Below are 21,059 nucleotides of genomic sequence, written 5' to 3' on the forward strand. Positions count from 1 at the left end.
GGCCAATGCCTGCAACCACATCACGACCAATCAGAAAACACGCATTTTTCCCTAGCGACTGGAGGTTGCCAGGGGGGGTCACTGATTGGTCTTTGGCAGCAATGACCTGTAGTGACCCTTCATACAGTTTAGACCAGTGACAGTTATCTTTACAATGAATCTGTTGTTGTAGTGTTTCTGATAGTAATGTAAGGAAGTGGCTCTTTCACTTTTCCCCACTCATAAATTTGGGGAAACAAACACTCCCAAATATTGAGCAAATATCAGCATGTGTGACTCTGCTGCTGAATGTGAGCACAAAAGGGGTAAAATTAACAACTAGTGATGATGATTGATGAATAGAAGACAGAAATACATTTCAAATTTTTCACACCAATTTTTCAAGCTTTTTTTTTTTTTAATTTATTGTAAAGAGCCAAAAACAGCTTTTCTGTTTCATTAAAATCAGAGGCTCAAACTGACTGAAAACATTTGTGGACTTGAGCTGCAGACATAGGAGAACTCATAAATTAGATTTCATCACAGATGATAATATGACACTTTTTATAGAAGTAAGCGGAAAGCCCTCAAACACAGTGCTGTGCTGCAGTCTGCTGGGACATCTGCATATCAGTTGTTCTCCATCCTCACCTTGTAAATCCCACCAAAAACAGCAGCCATAAATTTGCTCAGGAGAGCGGCGCACAGACTGGCAACATGAACGAAGGGTCCCTGTGAGGGAGGATAGAGAAAGGCAGACGTTAGAAGACAGGACACGACTAAAAGCACACTTAAAGACTAAGCAGAGCATGCTGCATCCAAGATCAAGAGCATTATTCAAAAACCTTTGCACGATTAAACCACGCTCAGATGCAGATTCAAACTGCTTTATTACACCCTGGATGGGAAATGTAACTGCTATTAGCAGTAAATCACACTTTTATTTTGACAGCTCTGACTTTAATGAGACTAGAAGAGAGAACATTATTAAATCTTCCAGACCTACAAAAAAGCCTTTAATTCATTGGTTGTAATTTGTGAAGCCAAGAAGACTCTAATGGGTGAAGGCTAGGGGGAAAATAAACTCTCTACCTCCTTCCCCAGAGGCATTCCACTACCCAGCGCGCAGGTCAGACCAATCACTTTGGCAACAAAGGTCTTAAAAGTCAGATACTCCTTCAGGACCACCCCCCTGAGTATGGTCTTCATCTCTGGAATACCTGAACCTAAGAAATGAAAAGATGCCAGGTGGGATGATGCAGTGCAGAGAAAAGATGAGTTGAAAGAAAGCAATTACGCAGAGGGGGGTGGGTTGGGGGTGGGGGAATAAATGAAGAGCAAGAGGAGACAGTAAGGGGAAAAGCTGATTGATATTCATATAGTTTTAGTATGCACATCTCATCAGAGCTATATTTAATGGATTTCCTGCAGATGCAATCACTAAGACATACAGCACATGTCCTTGGAGCCCTTATGGAGCACTACAGAGCCAATTACATTACACAGAAATAAGATCATGAATTAGAATATGAATATAAATACATATGTTTATGTCCACATTCTGTGTGCATGTCTTACCCACAGCCTGAGGCGCAAGTATCTGTGTGAATCCTGCAGAGAAAGTAATGAGGACTACGGGGTAGCTGATCCAGGCAATGTACTGCAGAAGCAAGTTACTGTCCAGTCCACCGTACATCCACTTCTGTGCTGCACACACACATATATAAGGAACTTCATTTCAGTATCATGCAGTACAAAACTAAACTAGTCAAAAACTATTCCCAATTAATTTTCTGTGACTCCTTTTCTCTTCTTCTTCTCTTCGACTGCTTCTCTGTGCTCTAACCCCAAATCTCTGCCTTTGATTTCCTCACCCTCAGCAGCTCCTCTTTCATCCTACGAGCAAATTTACAGTTTCAAAAACAGAGGAAAAAAAATGAAAGCTACTAAACTAAGCCAGTTGTGTATTTCGCCATCTATTTTTCTTCACTCGTACCTGAAAAAAAGGTCTTTTCAAAAATGTTCTGATGCTCAGAGAGGATGCGCTGGAAAACATCAGCATGGGCGGAAAAGATGGGCGTGTTTGCTCAGTCACGGCTGAGTAGTGTTTCGTTAAAGTTAATGATGTGTCAACCTTTTTATTTATTTTATTTTTATTTTTTTTACAAGTTTTGGTTTTGTTTGAACACTTTTAGGAAAGAAATGTCAGGAAAAATAATCTGGTTTATTATAATTTATTGTGAGATTTTGGGATTTTTTTTATCAAATACTGTATAGTTTCTATTCACATCACAGATGTTTGTAAAATCCCAGTTTGTTTGAAATGTCAATAGAAACAGTGATTTCTAAATATTATGAACCAATATTTCATCACAATTAAATTGTCTTCACAATGCACCTCTTAGCCGTTCATATGAAGCCTAACTCTTCGAGGTTTAATGCCGCCCCTGTGAGAACAGCATCACATTTGCTGTCTGTCCAGTCTTTCAAGCATCTCTCTCTCGTTTTTGGTATGCATCTCTTTCCTACCTTCTTGGCAGAAGGCGATGGCATAGTCCATCACCCAGCTGACCAGAGCCATGAGTAGCCCCAGCAGAATGAGGAAGATCCAGTCCTCCCCCACCCGTGAGATCAAGAACTTCTGGCAGCGAGATGCACACACTGAGGGCACAGAGAAACAGAGAGAGAGAATCAAAAGCAAAGAAATTCCAGGTGTGATGAGACTGCAGAGATATACTTGTTTGTATGCGACTCAAAGAAACATCAGTGTCAAGGAGAAAAGAGGAGAGGAGAAGGAAACTGAATTATAAATAATCAAACTGAATTATAAATAAGCTGAAAAAAGGAAGTCTAAATAATAAAACTTTTAAAAAAGATTCAAAACTGTAATATGATGTTGAATGGTTGAGTTAAAAAAGGTATGAATAAAAGATTAATACACCCATTCATTTAAACGTAATAGGCATAGACATATGGCTACTACATATACAGGCATATTGGCATATCTACATAGATATGCCTAACCAGGTTCGGGTCGCAAAACCAGAGAAGCAGTAAAAAACCAGATGGATGGACATTTTTAGAGTGAAAACTGTCAGCTTCACTGTTACAAAGACTAACCAGCTTGTTAGGACTATGCTTGCCTGCCATAGCCCAGCTTTTAAAGAGGAAGTGTGACTTCTCTTTGGTAAATGTAACCTAAATTTCTTTGTGAGCTAGTTAAACAAAAAAATAAATAAAATTAAAAAAAAAAAAAGCTCACAAAAATTACTAATTGTCATGTCCGTGAAGGTTCTCAGTCATCCAGGTCACCGTAGTCAAAGGAGCTTGCAAAGAAAAGCATCTGGACTTCTTTAAGTTGCTTGAAGACGTTTCACCTCTCATCCGAGAAGCTTCTTCAGTTCTAAGGTCAAAAGGTGGGGAGTCCCAGATTTAAACCTGCCGTGTTGCTGGGTCTGAAATGCACCGTGCATTTCAGACCCAGCAACACGCTCAGACAAAAACTGGTTCACCCGAAAGACAAAACTCCAAAACACAGACTTAACAATGTGGTGTATGCTGTACAGTGCAGCGAGGAATGCCCAGACCTCTACATTGGAGAGACCAAACAGCCACTTCACAAGTGCATGGCACAACATAGAAGAGCCACCTCCACAGGACAAGACTCAGCAGTCCATCTGCATCTTAAGGATAAAGGACACTCTTTCGAGGATGCCAATGTTCACATTTTGGACAGAGAGGACAGATGGTTTGAAAGAGGAGTGAAAGAAGCCATCTATGTCCACTGTGAGCGACCATCTTTGAACAGAGGCAGTGGTTTACGACGACTGTCTGCCATCTATAATCCAGTTTTGAGTTCCCTCCCCAGACGCCTTAATGCCCACTCACATCCTGGGCCATCTGACCTCAGGAATTCGCATGATAAGGTGGGGCCAGGTTTCACAATGAGCTCACCCGAAACTCTGGCTGATTGGGACCCACACCCAGTTTCACACCTTGGCTCAGGCGATTAGAGGATCATCAGGGGGTCCTTTTGTCCCCCTGTGGGGGGATACTCCCACTAGGTTTAAATCTGGGACTCCCCACCTTTTGACCTTAGAACTGAAGAAGCTTCTCAGATGAGAGGTGAAACGTCTTCAAGCAACTTAAAGAAGTCCAGACGCTTTTCTTTGCAAGCTCCTTTGACTACTAATTGTCATATTTTGTTAAAGTCACATGATCACTCAACTCTACTACATATGGAAAAAAATAATAACTCAGTTATATAAATAAACAACAACTAGTTGCCTTCAAGGAACTTAATTTCTTTTGGTCCTACAAACTCAGTCACCCATTGGTTGCATTAATTAATATGTTTCAGCTGGCAACAAGTTATTTAACCCTAAATGGGACAGTGAGTAACTAAATTATTGGCCAGCATTAAACGATGAAAACAACTAAGGAGACTGTCTGTGAAGGTTCTCAGTCATCCAGGTCATCGTAGTCAAAGGAGCTTGCAAAGAAAAGCGTCTGGACTTCTTTAAGTTGCTTGAAGACGTTTCACCTCTCATCCGAGAAGCTTCTTCAGTTCTAGGTCAAATGGTGGGGAGTCCCAGATTTAAACCTAGTGGGAGTATCCCCCCACAGAGGGACAAAAGGACCCCCTGATGATCCTCTAATCGCCTGAGCCAAGGTGTGAAACTGGGTGTGGGTCCCAATCAGCCAGAGTTTCGGGTGAGACTGCTGAAACTATTATAATAACAGTTCAAAGATAGTGGTGAACTATCGTCTTTTAAGAAGAAATATGGAACTCACGACTATATTTCGACACATACACTGCAAAGAGATCTGAAGGGATTGGCAATAAACATCTGTGTAGACTTAAGAAAAACACTCATCAGTGAGACTAATCTGGAAAAAAGGCTTCAATTTGCCACATAAAGCTTGGACCCTGGAGCAATGGAAAATGGCTCATGTGGTTTGATGATTCCAGATTTGACCTGTTTCACTGTGAAGGTTAAATCAGAGTAAGAAGAGAGCTGGATGAAGCAATGCACCCCTTGTGACTAGCGCTTGCCGTACAAGCCTGTAGGGGTGGTGTTTTGATTTGGAGTTGCTTCAGGTGGTCAAGTTTAGGTTCAGAAACATTATTTGCCAAAAAAGGTGTTTCTACCAGTGGAGTTTTCTTTTACTGGTGGCACAGGCATATTTATAGATGACACTGCCAGGATTCACTGGGTTCAAATCGTAAAAGAGTGGTTGAGGGAGCATGAGACATCATGGGGTTGCACTAGTCTTAAATAAAAAAAAAAACTGAATACATTTTTAGGTCACCACTGGACAAAATTTGAGTGATTTTATGTGTATTTTAATGAAGAAAACAAGAGTAAAAAGATGCAGTGAGCAGAGAGATGTTATGATGTTTGCACATGAGAGAATCACATTATCTTCATCCAGTTCAAATATGAGAATATCAAGACAAAAAAAAAGCTAGGTCATGGTTATAAATTCTACTATTACATTATAATCTATAACTCTGGGTTAGGTCAGCTAAAAGAAGCATCGCTGGACTAATTTCTCCTCTCTTGTCTGCGGACACTGCCAAAGCCTGGAATTCACAAATATCCAGAGCATTCATAGATGTGCCTGTCCCCAGAGAAGCTAAAAATGTGCTACTAACACATTTGCCAGATCCACACTTCATGACAGCGTTACAGCCAAGTGAGAAACCAAAAACACTTTTTTGTTAATTGTTCAGCTTGTTTGTAGAGGAAATGGAAACGGCTGTAGAGTAAAAAGTTTGATATTCGTCACTCATTATGTGACTAATTGGAAATAAATGTTCATTACGATGCTGTTTGTGACATTTGCTAAAAGCTTAAGTACTGACCTGTCTTATGAAATGATTTATCATTTTTAAATGAAACCAATCACATGGCAGCAACTCAATTCATTTACAGACATGGTTAAAAACAACCTGCTGAAGGTCAAACTGAGCACTGAAATTAACGTGGCATAGTTATTGGATGTTGAGTCTTTCAGAAACTGCTGATCTGCTGGGATTTTCCTACACAACCACCTCTGGGGTTTATAGAGAATGGGCTGAAAAAGAGAAAAGATCCAGTGAGCAGCAGTTCTCTGGGTGAAAATGCCTTATTGATGCCAAAGAGCTGGTAGGAAGACAACAGCAACTCCAAGAACCACTCCAAGATATTCAGAAGAGCATCTTTGAATGCAAAACATGTCAAACCTTGAAGCAGATGGGCTACACAGCAAAAGAACACACCAGGTGCCACTCTTGTCAGGTAAGAACAGGAAACTGAGGCTATAATTGACAGAGAGTTACCAAAATTGGACAACAGAAGATTAAAAAAAACACCGCCTGGTCTAAGTCTTGAGTTCTGATTGTAGAATTTGGGGTAAACAACATGAAAGACTCATCCTGCCTTGTATCAATGATTCAGGCTGATGGTAGTGAGCTAATGGTGTGGGGGATGTTTTCTTGGCACACTTGGTACCTCTTAGTACCAAATGAATGAACTGGTTTCTTGAACATGACAATGAGTTCACTGAGTTCACAATGAGTCACATTACTCTGCCTCCACCGTGTAATGTGATAATATTTACTATTTCACATCAAGATATCTTGTGGTTATGCTGCTTGTATAATGTTTTGATATGGCTCAAAAAAGAACTGTTCATGTTAAATCTTGTTTGAATGGCATGCTGCTATTCAAAAACCAAAACAAGGAAAATGATAAATGAAAGGACTTTGCAGCAGTCTTTCTAGGCCGGGAAGCGGGTCACAATGGGATGCAGCGTCTCCCGAGGGAAATGAGGCACAACTGTGTGCGTGATGGGGCAGGCTGTCCAGCTGCCAGGCCACCTGCTGGATGGCAAACAGCCAGCATAGAACCTACACATGAACATGGGATAAGCATGTAATCTGACACATGACACAATCTCACACAGAGTCAAAAAGAAAACATGCCTCTGAAAAATATTTAGCAGATAAATCTAAGTGAACATATGAGATGACATGGTTTTCTAGATTGTGTCATTTTACTTGACAGTTCAGTTGAAACTCTTTTATAAAAGAAAGAGGGGGAATTCTCAGAGATTCTCTGCATGTATTCCCTTTAATCTCTTTCTCACACATACACACACGTAATCTTTAAGAGGACATTCACTGACGTAATCCATTCCATAGCCACTTAACCTGCCCTTAACTATCACAACAAAGTGCGTAATCTAAACATTTTTAATATGAACCCTAATCATAAAAGGGCACCCGTAGTTTTATTTAATCTATATTGCTTTGCTGAGTTACCCTCTTTTTAGGGTTCTTTTGGCAGGTCCTGTTTAGCTCCATTATACTGAAGCAAAACTGGGCAACTCGCATAACAGCAATCTAGATGGATAAACAGCACTACAGGCAAAAGGGAACAATGCATACGTTTAAACTGGAGTATGAAGTGTCCCTTATTTGACTTGAAACCAGCGAAAATGTCCCCATACTGATGGTCTTAGAATTTGTAGGGGTCCTCATAAAGGCAGCTATACAAGTACAACACACACACACACACACACACACACACACAGTCTGGCACCTGCACCACCACATACTTCCATGTGCATCTTGGCTCACACTCACATCCGCAGGCTCAGTGGCGTTCACAGATGTCTTCTCCTGATCCCGCACTAAAAATCACACCCAACGCCAGACACTTTCTCCACCTCTGCGAGTCCTGCATTGCATCACCCTGATCATTAATAATGTTGAAAATGCAGGAGATCTTTCACCTACAGCCCTTTTCAAAGATTTACAGTCCTCGAATGTACAGTGAAACACTAGCTGTGATATTATTCACTGAGGCTGAACCTTGGAATAACCTGCAGTCCCAGGTCTGATTAATACCTGCTACAAAAATGCACCAAAATTTCACTCTGTGAGGCAAAAATAGTCAGTGAGGGGAGTACATGTTTTGTAGCTCAGCAGCACAGTCTTTAGTTGCATGTGTAGGTTGCCTTGTTCAAAAACCTCCAACTACTGATACGAACCGAGGCACACACTAGTCCATCACCCACAGATATGATGTTCCCACACAGATGCATGAGAGGAAAGCACTAAAACTCCCACTTCCACCAAATCTGAAGGCTCTCTCAGCACACATTACCTAAGAATGAAAGCAGCGGTGCCTGGCCAGCCTGAGCGCCTCTCCAAAGATGAGTCTAAAAATACGAACACCTCTTGATCTATGAGCACACACGGCAGACAGTGAACACACAAATCACTCTGGCTGGCTGCTGATCTGACTGATTGTTTTAAATGGCTTCCATTACAGCCAGCAAGCAACGCTGTGCTGATATAGTGCAGCTTTCACCTATAGTGCAATCTATTGCTCTTTAATCAGATCCCTAGTCACAAGGGCAAAGAGGCAGAGATGGATACTGGAAAGCCGCCACGCTGGCTCACTTACGCAAGCACAAGTAAAAACAAACACTGCCTTTCCCTCCTATTGCCTTGTCGAGAGTCATCCCTGAGAGTGATTATTTATTTTAACACTTTATTTTCTGTTATTTGTCTTACATAACTTTTTTCCCCTGTTACTAATAGAGTTCAATAAATCTGTGTCCCCTCTGAAAAACAATCAGGTAAACTGCAAGTGGAACTTTTAAGTATTTATAATCCTGTTTCCAAAAAAAGTGTAAAATAAAGACAAAAGACTGAAAAGGTATGTGATGCTAAAGCTTGTGTTGTGGGGAATATCTTGAAAGAAATTAGGTTAAGCAACAAAAACTGGGAATAATCAATCATGTTGCCTTATTAAGTCCTTATTGTTACTTATTTCATGGGTAAAGATAAGGAGGATCTGGCCACTCTAAACAGTTTGCTATACTGATAAGGAGTTTCATCTTCTGTACACAGTGGACTGACACTGGCTAACATTTACAGCTCTTTTACACTATGATCATATTTAACCATGCATTCATTCAGGCCTCTATCCACCTCACATCTATGGCCAGTTTAGAATCACCAATTAACCCATCGTCTATGTTTTGGATGGTGAGAGGAAGCCAGAGCACCAGTAGTAAACCTATGCAGACACAAGGAGAACATGCAGTCCACACAGGATAGTTCTTGTTGTGAGTTAAGACCACTGCACCACAGTGCCAGTATCATGAAAAGATTCAGAGAATTGGGAGGAATCTCTATACACGAGAAAAAGGTCTGAAAAACAGATTTTAATGGCCGTAATCTTTGAGCCACTCAAAGGAACACTTAAGAGAACCATTTCTCAATACTTCCAAAAGCCGTGCCGTCTCTCTATGACATCGTGTTAGACACATCTGAATGCTCCAGATCCGCAAAGAGTCAAAACGTCTGCTTTGACAAATAGGAGTGCAAGTCAAAGTGAATTTAAAAATGTGGCCCTTGTTTGCATGTTCACACTTCACCAAATTTGGAGTCTAAGCAGAAAAAAATAATTTTGACACAAACTGTAGAGTGGGCACAGACAGTTTTATTAAACTTCTCCTACAGCTGCAAGTGCTGATGGTGTCAGCAATAAATGCAAATGCAGCAAAGAAAACCTTAAGAATTATTATTATTATCATAGGATCTTTACTCTATAATATAAAGTGCTTTGGAAAAATGTATTTTATCTGATCCATAAAATCAGAAATTACAAAAATCAATAAATTGAATAAATCAGATTCCTCATTTTACCAACCAAAATGCCACAGCAGAGGTCTGTACTACGAGGCATGATTTCCTTTTATCCAGGCAACTTTCAGGTTAACCCTGGATTCCTAATACTATGAGTTGTGGATCACTTCTTACTGATATAATATAACATGTTCTGGCTGACCTCATCTTCAACTTGCACGTAAACTAAGCCTAAGTTTGAGTTCAGTTTTTATATTTGTTCTTTACTGTCAGGCTGTTAAACACCACTGAGGCTGCTGCTAAAAGAACAAAAACTAAAACTATCTTTTAAACATCAATTTAATCAAATACTCGTTATAATCTATCAGAGTCTCCCACTCTCCCTTATCTTAACAACAGAACCGTGTTATTGACAGGTCTGTTAACTCACACACTATGCATTTTTACTGGCTTTCTTTCCTGGCTATAAATAGGCTACACTTTATTAATATAGCAGCTCTTTTCCAACCTTACTGACCAAAGCACTTAAAGCAGACACTCTTAATACAATATTACTCTAAAGTGCTTTTCCTCTCACGCAAACTCACACTGCTGATTTGTCTGCAGGAGCTGTGTTGCTGTGTTTAACCTCGTCATATTTTTCCCATAGTATAGTTTAAGTTCTTCAGCCATTCTTGTGAATGGTCAGATGCTGCCAACACCACCTCTTTCACGTGAATATGCAGGGAAACCCTGGGTTAGCTCAGTGAGATCGTTACCCTTGTGTTTCTGCCTATCCTGAATGCCTGTGTTAGGGTAAGTGAATTCAGATAACAAAAAGATCCCCTGGCTGTGTTAAACTCACTTTGTAGTACAAGGCTCTGGAAAGAAGGTCGACTCAACTTGAAGTAGACACTAAAACATTTCCTCACTCACAGACACTCCAGCTTTAAGATACGTATTTATTTATTTAGGTTTCGCCTGGATTGATTAAGATACGATGAATTCATTTGTAGAGCTGTAAGCTTTGAAAAATGACAAATACAGTGTGACTTTCTGAAAAACAATATGACAGTCATTCAAAACACATTTGGAAGATGCACGCATACACACAGAAATACACATAACACTCCATTACTGTAGAGTACATCGGTCTCAAGTGGAGCCACTCCTTTATCTGCAGTCATCTGGGAAGGCTAGACGTAAAATAACCTGACAGCTCAGATCAGCGTTTTGCTCACATAAACAAACGTAAACACAAAGTGAAGCAATCGGATACACTCACACACTGACAAACACAATCTGGGCCACTGGCTGCCAGCAGAGGACGCTGTCCCTGCCTTTGACATTGAGACAGTCCTTGGTGTCTGGAGGTCGTTGCTCAGATCAGACACATTTAATTCTTCTCTTTGGGCTTCATTTATAAAGCATACAAGTCGCATGCAGGTAGTACGGTGTGAGCAGAAAAACACTCAAAATGAGCCTTTTAGCAAATCTTACTGTGACATGTAAATGATCTATTCTGTAAGGAAAGTCTAGTTTTTTAATGCAAATGATGTTCTTGTTGGTTATGTGGGGGTGTTACTCTTTAAGATGTTTATCAGCCTCAGTTCTGCCTTTTTGTCCTTTTTGACTCTTAAACTGAGGAACTTTTATCGGACGTAAAAGTCCAACACCATCGGGAATACTATCAGGAAACCATAAATATGTAGGAGCTTTTTTCTCCATCTCTTGTAGCTGCTGTGCTGTACTTCAAGAAGTCGTCACTTTCACACGACTTTAACGCTCAGTGGAAAGCTGAAATCACAGTTTTAGGGGTGCGCACACACACGATTCACTTTAGTTAATCACTACATTAGTCTGACCTTCAGGCACCTGCACAGTTTCTCCTTGCAAGCCTGAGTCTGAAGAGGGAGTATCAAACATTCAGCCTTACAAAGAGTTCTGCAGAGTCCAGCAGGAGAGAAGGACGGTTTTATTCTTAATCACAAAGTATTGTTGTAGCAGATCATGAGCTGACCGTGTTTGTCCAAACTCTGAAGTCTAAATCATTGTCAGTTTTAAAAACATTACCCACACTACACCATACCGATGTGTTTCTATGATTTTTTAAATCCAGGCTTTCTGAAGGTCTTTCAAACTTCTTATATTGACATTGGTGGTTTTGTTCACTCCAGTTCTTGTAGCTGACCATTTTCAGAGGAAATCTTTGTTTTGTTTTGTTAAGCCACTCAACACTGACCTATGAATCATTCAAGGATAAAAAGGCACCAAACTCAAGGGACGAACAAGTGTTGTATCTACACGTAACAGACAACTTAAAAAGCACCATTGTATCTTCAGGCAGCAGTGTGGGATCATTGTGACAGAGAATGGAACAAAAGGCAGCCAACATCCAAAGGAGAGCTCTGAATGTCCTTCAAGAAGCCTGGAGAGCTATTCCTGAAGACTACTTGAAGAAATTACAAGAAAGCTTGCCTAAGAGAGTTCAGGCTATGTTGAGCAATAAATATGGTCATACCAAATATTGACTTTCAAGCTTGTTAGAAGTATACAAACTCTGTTTTTGCATGATATACTGTATTTCCAGGCACGTTTGCACGTTTTAATACATTGCTGCACCTTTTTCCCATTTTCCCAACAAAATACAAAGAAATGAGGACTGCCTCAAGACTTTTGCACAGTACTGTACAACAGTAGCTTGTACTGCAGTGTCTTTGTGACTTGAGGTGACTGTTGTGAACTAGTGATACATAAATATCATTTAGATAAACTGAATAGGTGAAAATAGAAAAACTGAAACATTTACCGTTTTACTGGTCTGGCCCACCTAAAATCAAATTCGTCTGTATGTGGTTTATGAATTAATATGTGGTTTAGGGGTTAAAAGAGTGATCGTCACTTACACTGGCACTTTGCACAGGGGTCCTTCTCATATTCCAGAAGATCAGCACGACTACGAACGCTGGCGTTCCTCCTCATGCCACCGCCATCCCGCACCCCTCCATCACGTAGGCGCGCCGCCTCCTCCTTGGCAAACACACCCAGCTCCTGGGTGTACCGCCCATACATCTGAATAGATGAAAAGGAAAGTTTTTACACTGGTAGTAACAGAGGAAGGCAGTGTAGAAAATGTCAGTGTGATACAGCATGTTTTCCACTTTAAAAATTAATACTGTGTTGGGTCACAATAATACATTCAGCGTAAACACGCTAAGGTTCAAGCTCTGAGTAAACAGACCCAGCTGTGGAAAATTCACTGACTGCAAATAGAAACTCCATTCACAGCTTTCCTCTTTAATTCTCCTTTAGAAATAAATAAAAAAAATCACTCAGCTTTGACTCAGCAGTCGTGTAATGACTTCTTTTCAGACAGATGAGCAGACAATAAGCTCCACCTGTCAGCTCCCAGCTGATTAACTCTGCAGGGCTGGCACACAATTGACTACTAACAATGAGAGGCGGTGTTCATAGTGAACTACACACAATCAATCACGTATAAAGACTGCATCCCAGCCATAGATGTGGTTGTTGTAGAGTGTGTAGTTAGTTATTAACACCATAATGAAGCTTTTCAAGCTGTTGTTTAGTGTTGTGGTTGTTTGTTGTGTTACTGCGCAGCATTCCTGGAAGATTCCTCTGCAGAAACCTCAAACTTCTCATTCTTTTCAGTGGTCTCAACAACAGTCAAATGTCCCTCCAACTACAGCTCCTCTTGATAAATGCCTGCTAGAGGAGGCTCAGAAGCTCCGGTGTGGGACTCCAGATCTGACCCCTGAACAATGTGAAAAAATGAACTGCTGCTTTGATGGGCTACGGTGCTACTATGGGAAAACAGGTATTTGTCCTTCGGTGAGGTTTCTTTTCATGTTGGTGGACATGTGAAACTGAGCAGACCTTCACCCATGTATTGTCTTGTCTCCCAGTGACTGTGCAGTGTACCAGGGATGGCCAGTTTGTGGTGGTTGTGGCTAGAGATGCCACCCTGCCACCTATAGAACTGGACTCAATCAGCCTGCTGGAGACTGACGATGTCTTCTGTACCCCTGTCGACAGCACCTCTGCCTTTGCCATCTTTCAGTTCCCTGTGACAGCATGTGGCACCACAGTTACGGTAGGTGGAGGGTTATCTAGACCAGCTTTGATATGAAAATACAATCTGATCGGATTCATCACTTGAACCGTCTTTTTTTTTTTTTTTTTTTTTTTTTTTTTTTTTTTCCCCCTCTTCCCACAGGAGGAGGATGGTTTTGTGGTTTATGAAAACCACATGTCGTCGTCATATGAAGTAGGAGTTGGCCTAAAAGGCTCAATCACCAGGGACAGCCATTTTGAGTGAGTCTGTCAAATGGGAATTGTCATTAATTGGCAAATTCTGAACACAATGACAACACAAAAGCACTGATTATTTATTTTTATTTGAGTTAACTCAATGTAAAGCCCCCTTTAGCGTCATGTATTGTAAACTTTTTTCCTTTGGCAGCTGCGATGTAAATGTGCTGTCTCTAAAGCACTGCCAGTCAGCTTTTGTTTAAATGTGCTATAAATAAAATGACAGCCATCCCTAAAAGGTTCACACTTCTGATAGTGCATGTTTAAGGTATAATTTCCAAAAAGCTTAAGCAGTTCAGTGGGTACATGTTGGACTTGAAAGAGAACCTGTCGATCCTATTGGACTAATATCTAGAACCAGTGCCTCTGTTATCGTGCCACACTACAAAGCAATTAGCCTGTAGTTGATTTCCATTCAGTCTATGATTTAACTCTTAAAGGGGCTGATACTTAAGTAGGCCTTTGACTGCTTAAATACAGCAAAGTTGTGCTCTGCCGACAGGCTACTGTTCCAGTGTCGGTACTCCGGCACAGCCACAGAGGCTCTCATCCTGGAGGTGAACCCTGTTCCTCCTCCCGTACCGGTTGCTGCTGCAGGACCTCTCAGAGTGGAGCTCAGACTGGGAAGTGGACAGTGCCGCACAAAAGGATGTGTGGAGGGTGAGTGGCACGACCCCTATGAAGCGGTACAGAAATGAACTTGTATGCACTAAAACTATTACTCTGCTTGCAGAAGTGGCAGCGTACAGCTCCTTCTATGCCCCGTCAGACTACCCAATCACCAAAGTGTTACGGGAACCCGTCTATGTTGAGGTGCGCATCTTGGCAAGGTCCGACCCAAATATCATTCTGAACTTGGAGCACTGCTGGGCCACTTCCAATCCAAATCCTGACAGCCTGCCACAGTGGGACCTTCTGTTTAATGGGTATATAAAAGCAATGATACAACTTTGTACAGTTTTTGTATTTTGCACTAAGGTGGATTCTTCTTGGCTGCAGGTGTCCGTACCGTGATGATAAATACCTGACCACAGTGGTTCATGTGGACAGCTCCTCTGGGCTTCAGTACCCAACGCACCACAAACGTTTTGTCATAAAGATGTTTACATTTGTGGATCCAAACGACTTCTTTCCACAGCAAGACAGGGTACAGCAGAGCTTACTTAAATTGGGTTCCCTTCACAGAAACAGTTTTATTGACCAAATGTACTTTTTTTTTTTTTTTTTTTTTTTTAAAAAGGTGTTCATCCACTGCACCACAGCTGTTTGCTATCCAACCAGCATGGACTCTTGTGAGCAGTACTGTCATCGACAGCGTGAGTATCTTGATTGTAGTCTAATACTTAAACTGCCTGGCATTCTGACCTAAGTTGACAGAACTGCAGCTTTATGCAAGTTTAGCAAAACTTTCCAGAGCTTTTACACTTCAAGAAGGCAGATTGCACTGAAATTAGCATTTGCAAGCTTAAATCTAAGGTAGAAAGGCTTCCCCCTGGAAGAGCTGAAATGGCATCTAGAATTTTTAGCTTTACATATTCACTTATGCACTTCTGTAAGATTTTCTTTTTCAGCACTTAAAGGAAAAAATGTCTGCCTTGCAGGAAGAGCAGTATCTGCAGCAAGAAAAGTTTCCCAGAGCCAGAGGGGCCTAGTCTCAAGTGGTGAAGTGATCCTGACTGAGAAGACCACAGCAGCACTGAACGCTAAACTGAAAGGATGACCTTCCACTGGCACGCCATTTCTGGCTGTCACTTTTAATAAAAAGCTTGTTAAAAGCTCATGCTGAACAACTGGGTTTTGTCTCAAATCACTGCTTGAAGGTGACTAACTTTTGCTGAGGTAGATATTCTACAAAGTCAAGCCAGTAACATGATGAAGGTGCCACCCTGTTTTCCTGATTCTTGCTGACAAGGCAGCAAGATTGCATTACAACTAGATGCTTGGAAAATCTATACTGAAATGTACAATAGCAATATATAACACAGCAGATTTACTTTCAGTGGTGAAAAACTGCATGTCAGGAAATGTGCTTGACTAGCAACATTAGATGCAGAGTATTGATATATGATTTGGTGGTGTGTTGTTTTGTTTTTTTTAAATTCCTACCATGTCTCATTAAGATGAGACTCATGACTCAAGACTTGCTGGTAGGCTTCTTGCTCCCTCTTCTGCTTCCACTTTATTTTTGATAACGGTCCCTGTAGATTTCTCTATGCTACAACTTGCAACATCTTTCCTCCACTGCTCTATGCACCACCTCCCTTTTTGTGTCCCACTCAATTCCTCCTCCTCTCATTGAGATGGGCATCACGACTCCTCCAGACGGTCTTTCTGCTCGCATGAACAGGAGGTGCAGAGGGAAAGCAGAGCAGCTGTATAGGTTCAGTCTGACGTGCAGAGAACCATGCTGTCAGATGTCCATCTCACTCTAATTTTTTGTTTTTTTTGTTTTTTTTGTTTTTTAAACCTCTAACCTGCTGGAAATCATTAAAACATGATGCAGCTATGTATCATATTCAGGCAGGATTGCATTTAAGTACCGCTGCAAAATTCTCAGAGGAACTGGCCCATTGGAGGGCGAGCGGTAACAGCTGCTGTGTGGATATAAACAGAGTGGAAAATGTTTTGCCACTGGTTAAAAATGCTGTCGGGTTGATAGATTAAAAATAGGTGCAGTGTGGAATGCTAAATATTAGAAAAACAAGGGGTGGGTGGGGGGGCAGTTGTCATGAAAACTATTATTTGGGGGGAAAATGGAGCTGTTCATGTAAATGATCAATTTCTGTCCTTAATGAGAAACTCCAGATAATGAAAGCTTTCATTTTGATAAAATATAGGGTGTCAGATTGTTTTGAAAATTCATTTCCATCTGTTTCTAGTAAATGAGATTAACTCTGTTCAGTCTGGAAAGTGCAATGAAGAAAAATAATAAGAAACCTGACTATAAAAGATGACTCGTGACCATGTTGGCACCATCTGGTTTTATGGGGGGGTTGTTGTTTGTTTATTTGTTTATTTTATTATTATTATTTGTTTTATCATTTTAATTTTTTTTCAGATAATTCTGCTTTATGAAAATGTTCCAAAAGAGTGAGGCCTTACAGACAGACAGGGGGAGGGCTTCTGTAAGAGAGCTGACCAATTTTAAACTACAGGGGGCTCCACCTGACTCCACTCACTAGTGGTGTAAGTGGCATGCATGACTCCGTTTCCAACGGTGAGTGGAGCAGATAATAAAGATTAAATATCTGCTACTCTAGCCTTAACTGTGGGGGAGAGACACTTGAATAATATACCTTGTACTAGCATCACGTTACGTTTATATTTAACTTTTTGTTTTTACTTGGCTAGCCGAAAAGCCTAGCGTGTCCAACTCTGCACTCTGTGACATGAATGGGTCGAGTCTGTATTTGTTTTTTTTTGTTGGTGTCAGCCACAGGTGAATGTACTGGGAAGGTAAATCCTTTTCAGTAACTTAACTGGAGGAACTGCAGTTTCTGCCAATTCCATATTTGCTACTTTGTTCAGCTCTGGAGGCTGGTGCTTGATTGTGACACATGAATTGTTCTTTTGGCTTTTAAAATTCTTCAGTGTCCTTTGATAAGGAAGCAGCAGTGCTGTGAATCATAGCTGAGGTGCCAATGATGCTCTCAGTTACCAGCGAGAGAAACCCCACTGCTAAAAGCTTCTGATCTGCTCAGTGACGATGGAGACTTAATATTTGTTCATGCATGTGCTGAACACCTGCACTAGAAACCTCTAAAAGAACAAAGCATGAGTGTAAAGAAACAATGTGCTGCAAAAACTGACAAAATAGGGGCGGTGTGGACAGCTTCAATTTAATGTAATCAAAAAGAATCAGGGGTGTCCAGTAGGGCTGCCACAAACGATTATTTTGATAGTCGACTAGTCACCAATTATTTTTGCGATTAGTCGACTAATCAGATCATCATCCATTGGACGTACAGCTTATTGCACCAGCAGCATCTGCTCTTATATAACTATCATTAGCTTACAGCTTTAAGTGTTTAAGGTATGTGCTAACTAAAAATAAAGACAAGATGATAGTTTATTAAATTTTAATGAAATTTGCAGATTGTTTCGGTGAAGTTTAATAAACTCCTTGCTATCTAAAATATAACAGGACACCGGAGTAAATTCTCCAGCATCTCACACTTCTGATAATCAGCTGTCTGCTTGACGTTTATTCAGCTGTGTAAAAACTATAACTTTAATCTCAGCCAAACAGATTTACTCAGGAACAAATAAAATACTACAAAAAGCCAAACAATAACATTTTAAAGTTATCTAAGTGACTTATATATATTTAACCTGAGTAGCGAAAGACGGCGGTGGGTTTGAAAACAATTTGCCGGGAGTCCGGTGTTCTCACGGCTCTAGTGAGCCTTGCCCCCGGCTAGCTATCGAGCTTAGTGGGTAACAGACGTCTCCGAAAACGTCGGAGCGCTTTTGAAAATATGTGGTCTCTTGATAAACTGAGCAGATATTTGAGGTTTACACAGCTACATTCTCGCCTGAAAATATGTTAAACGTTTATTTTGTGACCCAGAAAGAATAATAAGAGTAATATTAAAACCAACTACCTGCCGCCATTGTTGGAAACTGAGCTGGGCTGCGCTATGAATTCTGGGACAGAGCTACTTCTTCTTCTTCTTCGGGGTTTAACGGCAGCTGGCATCCTTGTACATGCAGTGCTGCCATCTTCTGTTTCAGTCCGTTATTACACTCTTAAATCCTACTACTTATTCCTGCGTCTTTTGTGATCTTACAAAGCTTCAAACGACGCGTCGACTATTAAATCAGTCGTCGACGATTCTGATAGTCGAAGTAATCGTGACTAGTCGACTAATCGTGGCAGCCCTAGTGTCCAGTCCAGTCCGCACACCAAAGTGTCCATGGGCAAAATACTGAACCCCGAGTTGCTGTGTACATCAGAATATGAATCTTAGACAGAAAGCACTTAGACACAGAAGATAGAAGATAAAATTCAAATAGATTAGTACCTCCCAAATTAAATGACTCATATCAGTCAAAGTCTAAAGATCTTGACCAGCAAAGTAGCGTCTCCATGTTAATCACTACACTCAGAAACTCAATTCCCTCTGACTTTTATAAGGTGGCAAATAAATTTTCATGCAAACACATGGTTGCACACAAATCCGCCATGAGCATCAGACAAACTCCCACTGGGAGTATAAACAGGGCCTGTTAGTGCTTCTTACTTCGGCCTGTGTGAAACCAATCACAGGCCATCTGGAGCACGGCCCCCGGTGAGAGCAGCAGGTGGGACCCTGTGGGTTAAATGAGCTGTTATCTGTAACCAGCTTAACTCCTACATGGCTAACCTCTGTATCTACATCAGTCGGTTAGCATCCCACACTTGAACCCTTTAAAACCAGTTCGGCTCCTGCTTCCTGCTGATTGGTATTGACTGGTTTCTCATTGATCACAGTGCTCACAGAGAGAAAGAAGGCACGTCTCCAATGAATAAGGTGGTGTCAGTTAATTGGTTAAATAGCAGCAAAAGCCTGAGTGGAGCGGAGTAGTCAGAGGCAACTATCATGGCTGTTATATCATATTAAAAAGTTGTTTTTTTAAACATGAACACACCTATGATTGTAACAGAAAATCATTTATTTTAAAAGAACAGAATAGTGTTACATTTACTAATTTTTACTATTTTAAATATAACAAACACGGCTAACCAGCAGTTAGGCTGCATATATCCCATGCAGCAGATTCCTGCCTTCAGATACTGCCCTCCTCTATTTTCTGCCTCTTCTTCCTCTGTCCTTATCACAATAAAAGCAACATACCTCAAATTAAACATTATTACTATTGTATTAAAATTTAGAGTGATGCAATGAATTAAAAACAAAATTAGATGTTTTTCCCCACAAGCAGCAGCAGCTTCTGATGTCAACTAGTGAGGAGACACTCAGTACTGACATTTCGATGCTGTGTCGAGTTCACAAAGTGCAGATGTTTCAAAAAACTGCTCCAAACTCACGTCACATCACCAGAGCTCAGTGAGGTTTTTTTCACCCCGGTTTTGACAGGTAGCTTACCTGCTGCTACTAGGCTTGACTGACAGAGTGTAGAGCAAACTTGATGACACCGCAAACTCCCAGAAAGCTTAAAAGCCATCATCACTAGCAGAAACCACAGCAAGAGACAGTTTGTGGGAATTTTTTTGACAGCCGGGTTAGAGAAGCTCATTTTACCCACAGTGCAACTGGTGATCCTGCTGTAGAGGTCAAAAGATACCTCACTAATCATTTGTTCCAAGGGCATATGATCCACTAGTTTATTGGCAAGTGGATTTGTGGTATATCCATGACTTTCATCTCAGCAAAAACTACAAAATTCCTGCGTAGACTTGCAACAACTCAGTTATGTGACTTAATTTGCTAAGAGAGAAGTGAAAAACAGAAAATGAAATAATTTTGAATAAAAATCTGCACATATGACAAATGAAGACATTAGACATATTTTACTTGATTTTCTCTTATTGATCTTCATTTTCAATCAGCACAATGACTCATTCGTTCACACTTCACCCCACCGCACAGGACACATCTTCCACAAGGACTACGTTTAGCATACCTACAAAGACAACGTTCATTTCCACAAAACCTGTGTGGTTATCACAACAAACATAGTGGCATTTTGTCAGGGTACTGGGTCTGTGACCCAGTGTTTTGTGTTTGTTGGTTAATTTATATTCCTTCATTATTGTTATTCAAGGTTTGGGGTCTTTTTAATGTTTTTTGCTCATGTTTATTTGTAGTTCCTAGGATTTAGGTTTCTGTTACTTTGCCTTTCCTGTGTTCCACGTCTAGTCACTCTTGTCTCCATGTTCCCTCTGTCTCCCCAGTCAGTCATGTCTCTGTGTCTCAGTGTCAAGTCTGTCTTTGTGATTGTCACCTGTTTTATTTTGATAGTCCCTGTCCTGTGTGCAGTGTATCTAATTTTGCTTCCTCTTGTCTCATTATGTCTGATTAGTCCCAGCTGTTTCCCTCCTGTTTCCCATTCCCTCGTTACTCCCTTTTGTATTTAAGCCCTGTGTTTTCCTTTGCCCTTTGTTGCGTTATACCTC

General features: G+C 40.8%; 2 protein-coding genes across 6 annotated transcripts in view; one reads left to right on the forward strand and one right to left on the reverse strand.

Annotated features, from left to right (window-relative positions):
* clcn2a (chloride channel, voltage-sensitive 2a) overlaps nt 1–21,059 on the reverse strand; it is a 60,563-nt gene that overhangs the window by 24,949 nt on the left and 14,555 nt on the right. For all 5 annotated transcript variants that reach the window (XM_084912783.1, XM_084912782.1, XM_084912781.1 and 2 more), the window contains exons 2-6: nt 12,514–12,679; nt 2,509–2,640; nt 1,558–1,686; nt 1,072–1,205; nt 631–711 (exon numbers count right to left, since the gene is read on the reverse strand). In XM_084912783.1, coding sequence (XP_084768909.1) covers nt 631–711; nt 1,072–1,205; nt 1,558–1,686; nt 2,509–2,640; nt 12,514–12,679 — 642 coding nt within the window. The remainder of the gene's footprint in view (nt 1–630; nt 712–1,071; nt 1,206–1,557; nt 1,687–2,508; nt 2,641–12,513; nt 12,680–21,059) is intronic.
* Nucleotides 13,130–15,751, forward strand: LOC146367629 (zona pellucida sperm-binding protein 4-like). The gene is made up of 8 exons (XM_084912919.1): nt 13,130–13,445; nt 13,534–13,721; nt 13,845–13,942; nt 14,442–14,599; nt 14,673–14,865; nt 14,939–15,086; nt 15,180–15,255; nt 15,541–15,751. The coding sequence occupies exons 1-8, from the start codon at nt 13,172–13,174 to the stop codon at nt 15,657–15,659; spliced, it is 1,254 nt and encodes a 417-aa protein (XP_084769045.1). The 5' UTR covers nt 13,130–13,171; the 3' UTR covers nt 15,660–15,751.

Source organism: Perissodus microlepis, chromosome 18, assembly GCF_051167445.1.
Source record: "Perissodus microlepis isolate ML-2025 ecotype Zambia chromosome 18, ASM5116744v1, whole genome shotgun sequence".
Lineage (NCBI taxonomy): Eukaryota > Metazoa > Chordata > Actinopteri > Cichliformes > Cichlidae > Perissodus > Perissodus microlepis.

What these genes read in the sequence shown, in the direction of transcription:
- LOC146367629 (XM_084912919.1), top strand. Translation starts at nt 13,172, where the DNA reads ATGAAGCTTTTCAAGCTGTTGTTTAGTGTTGTGGTTGTTTGTTGTGTT. An exon ending in GTGCTACTATGGGAAAACAG is followed by an intron (nt 13,446 to 13,533) that starts GTATTTGTCCTT and finishes CTTGTCTCCCAG; the next exon opens with TGACTGTGCAGTGTACCAGG. An exon ending in ACCAGGGACAGCCATTTTGA is followed by an intron (nt 13,943 to 14,441) that starts GTGAGTCTGTCA and finishes CTCTGCCGACAG; the next exon opens with GCTACTGTTCCAGTGTCGGT.